This window comes from Sinocyclocheilus anshuiensis, unplaced genomic scaffold (genome assembly GCF_001515605.1).
Source record: "Sinocyclocheilus anshuiensis isolate Anshui unplaced genomic scaffold, SAMN03320099.WGS_v1.1 scaffold1810, whole genome shotgun sequence".
NCBI classification, from domain to species: Eukaryota; Metazoa; Chordata; class Actinopteri; order Cypriniformes; family Cyprinidae; genus Sinocyclocheilus; species Sinocyclocheilus anshuiensis.
The window spans coordinates 100,553-104,819 of NW_015547669.1; the positions used below are offsets into that span (position 1 = coordinate 100,553).

Below are 4,267 nucleotides of genomic sequence, written 5' to 3' on the forward strand. Positions count from 1 at the left end.
TTGCATTTTTTTTTTTTTTTTTTCAGTACAGACATGCAACTCATTTTTTGAATCACAACCAACCTGCTTTAGATGATCTGCCTTTTTAATTTTTTGCTTGTAATCCGATGAGTCTTTTGGGGGGAAAGAGATGTCCGTCAGGGGTTTTGGCTTGTCAATGATCTAAAGTTTCTGTTAAACAAAGTTTGCAGCACCATTCTTGGCCAGCAAACAATGCCAGCCTGAAACACTCTCTACACACAAGGACGATGAGGGAGGTGTGTTTCTGCTGAGCTGTGTCCTTCCCTTACCACAGGAAAAACACAAATCAATATCTGAGATAGGAGAGCAGAACCCATTCGCCAGGTGCACACACACACACACACACACACACACCTGTGTGACTGCCAGATTCTGCATCTGCTCATTCCACGCTCGGATCTGGTTTTGCTTGGTTCAGGCGAGACGAAAAGCAGCTGTGAGAGGAAGAGGGAAGCACTACAGTCCAACAGGAAGAGGGTTTGTGTCGTGAGGTTGCATTATGAGTTCATCCAGACTGCTTCCACAGCAGTTTCACTGAGCTCCTTTAGATAATCAACCCAGAATGTTCGATGGCTGCCAGATTTTGTTGGTGAAAATAAAAAAGGGTTGGTGGCGAAAGCAGACAGTGCAGAGGAAGTCCATGCATTAACATCATTTAGCCTGCGTTATGCAAGTCCTAGGTTAAACTAGAACACAAATAATGCAGGAAAAATACTACAAATCAAATTGTTAGTTAAAAATCAGGAATCGGGACTCCACCAGTCATTATTCTACAGCCGCTGAAAATCATTGAAACATGGTTCTATGGCGCAAAAAAAAACAAAAAATAGGAGAGCCGTTCAGATTCTGTTCCGGCGTAGTTGAGACACAACTATAATTAAATTATTATTTTAATAAGGCGCACATTCCGCCGAACAATCAGCCAAACCGGATCAGCGTGAATCCACGGCGATCTACCGCTATTCGCGCTATAAGAATAACTGAACGCACATAGGTAGATAGATAGATAGATAGATAGATAGATAGATAGATATACCATGGTACACTGTATGAATGATAGTGGTGATCCAAGGTCCAAACATTCGACTTAAAGAATAAAGCACAGTTTTCAGGGATAGGTGTGTGACTTACTCCGCGCGCCCAGTGATCCGGCGATGATGAAGATGATGATGAAGATGATGATGATGCTCCCGGTGGTGATGGATGAGATCCGCGGTGGCTACCCAAATGCAAAGTCCAGTTCAGCACAAACACAGTTCGGTCAAAACTTCAGCGTCAAAGAGCGTGAATATCTAAGCAGAAGTTGGGCTTATTATGAACGAAGACGTCGTAGAAACTTTACGCGTCCGTTCTCTGGATGGTGCTCGCGCGTTTCTGAGCGTCTCGCCGGTTTGAGAATGGAAACGCCTTTTCCTCTCTCTCTCTCTCTCTCTCTCTCGCTCAGTCACACGCTCTCTGAATCTGCAGCCTCACACCCACACACACACACACACACACATTTTTCGGGCCTGATGTCACTGCTATCCGGTCAGATAATCCCTCCTCCTTTTATTCCACACAATCCCACATCCTCATCCTCTCTCTCTCTCTCTCTCTCTCTCGCTCAGTCACACGCTCTCTGAATCTGCAGCCTCACACCCACACACACACACACACACACATTTTTCGGGCCTGATGTCACTGCTATCCGGTCAGATAATCCCTCCTCCTTTTATTCCACACAATCCCACATCCTCATCCTCTCTCTCTCTCTCTCTCTCTCTCGCTCAGTCACACGCTCTCTGAATCTGCAGCCTCACACCCACACACACACACACACACACATTTTTCGGGCCTGATGTCACTGCTATCCGGTCAGATAATCCCTCCTCCTTTTATTCCACACAATCCCACATCCTCATCCTCTCTCTCTCTCTCTCTCTCTCTCGCTCAGTCACACGCTCTCTGAATCTGCAGCCTCACACCCACACACACACACACACACACATTTTTCGGGCCTGATGTCACTGCTATCCGGTCAGATAATCCCTCCTCCTTTTATTCCACACAATCCCACATCCTCATCCTCTCTCTCTCTCTCTCTCTCTCTCGCTCAGTCACACGCTCTCTGAATCTGCAGCCTCACACCCACACACACACACACACACACATTTTTCGGGCCTGATGTCACTGCTATCCGGTCAGATAATCCCTCCTCCTTTTATTCCACACAATCCCACATCCTCATCCTCTCTCTCTCTCTCTCTCTCTCTCGCTCAGTCACACGCTCTCTGAATCTGCAGCCTCACACACACACACACACACACACACTCTCTCTCTCTCTCTCTCTCTCTCACACACACACACACACACACACACAATCCCCGTCGATGAAACGTCAAGTATAGCTACCGTACCGATCTTTAAAATAAATAATTATAGTATGCCAAGAATTTCCAAACTAATTTTAATTGCAGTGGTTTACTTTCGGAAGGAGAGTGGAATGTCATGCAGTACTGCATCTGTCCACAGGGGGCAGTAAAGTCGAAGTGCAAAATATGACAACAAAAGAGATTTCTATCTTTCTATCTATCTATCTGTCTATCTGTCTATCTATCTATCTATCTATCTATCTATCTATCTTGCTTGTCTGTTTATTGATTTTTTCCGCCACATGTTAACTTGACCTCGTGATATTATATAGACACGATTAAACTGCACGGCTCTCTCGAGACTATAAACCTGCCGCAAAATACTCATCCCCATATCAACTGTACATTCATGAATGTTTAATACATCGCAAATCCAAAGAGCAGAGAGTTCGAAAGCATCGCAGACTTTAATAAAGAACATGATTGTATGTCTTCGTTCAAATAAAACGCAGAGAGAGAGAGACTTCAGACACTTAATCACGGTGCGGTGGCATCAGGCCATTCGTATCGTAACATTTGCATATTACATTTGAGTTTTATGGAAATATCATTGGTGCATTGGAAATGCAAGTTCATTGGTATCAGTGTAGCATTAACACCAAGTTGGCTTTTAATTTGCTCTTTGAAAGGGATTTGTAAGCGCAGTGGGAGAGGATTTAGATGCAGTGCTGACGGTGGCAGTCCGCCATGATGCCGTGACCCAGTTTGTTTTGACTCGCTTCACACGCGTGCGCCTGCCATTGAGCAAACAGCCAACTGGATTCTGGATGCACAGATGATATTTTTGTCTGATAGTGTGCTCCTCATATATGCACATATAGTTGTCTTGTCATATGCTCGTCATGTGCTGCCTTATCAGTTAATTATTTATCATAGGCAAGGGCATATATGCATGCATGCTCAGTTCACCTCAGGCTCGTGTGAACATGCAAAAATACATGCAAGCGCCAAGACAAAACTACAGGTCCATGCAAATGAGAGCAAGACCCTGACATATCAAAGCAGCGTATTTGTGCGTGTGTGCGCCTCAGGAAATGCTGTAATGGGGAAGTTCTCTCTCCCTGTCACAAGACACGGAACAGAGAAGAAAGAGACTCACAGAAGAACTTCTAAAAACATCCTGAGAAACACAAGCCACAAAGAGAAGGTTGAGAGGGAGGGAAGAAACGGGAGGAGAAAAACAAGAGTTTTTGAACTTTGTCAGTTCGTTAGGCTCTTTTCATAAATGCATCCCATTAAGAGCATTACAGGCACAAATCACATGTTTGCATTAACATAAATTAACCTTAGAATGAAAAGTAGCTCATTTAAAAATCTGGATTTCACTTTAATTATGAGGATTTTAGGCTGTTGCATTTCAGAGGTTATGACTTTCTGAACAATTAAAACATGTTTATATCCAATAATATAGTTTTGTATTTGCATGTGATTAGTTGTTAATAACACTCTATGTAAAACAATTTCTTATTTTTTAAACTAAATGTAATGTTGACTGTATAAGCTCAACTTACCTTAAGAAGACTTTTTTAACCTGATTTAACCAATAAAAATGTGTTTTGCTGTTGGTATAAATGGATGTATCTAGGTTGATTCAGCAATGCTAAATACAATAATACATAGTTACAGCTTAACCTCTTTAACTTAGCCTAAATCTGCAACACTATAACAATGTACAAAAAAATGTTGTCCATTTTTTAAGAGTTTCAGACCCTATTTTGTGCCCTATTTGTGGAAAGTGCCATTCAGAGACAGAGAGCACATGCTTGTGTGTCATCTGATGCTTCTGGAAAGCTCCGTTCCGCTGGATTCATTCTGCGATATCACTGAAAGGAACT

The 4,267-nt window shown here is 42.9% G+C and overlaps 1 protein-coding gene across 1 annotated transcript in view; it reads left to right on the forward strand.

The window, feature by feature from the left end:
• The first annotated feature begins 1,175 nt into the window (after positions 1-1,175).
• The window catches only part of LOC107702700 (calsequestrin-1-like), a 22,659-nt gene continuing 19,567 nt past the window's right edge, over positions 1,176-4,267 (forward strand). Inside the window, exon 1 of the mRNA XM_016505099.1 lies at positions 1,176-1,305. Coding sequence (XP_016360585.1) covers positions 1,176-1,305 — 130 coding nt within the window. The remainder of the gene's footprint in view (positions 1,306-4,267) is intronic.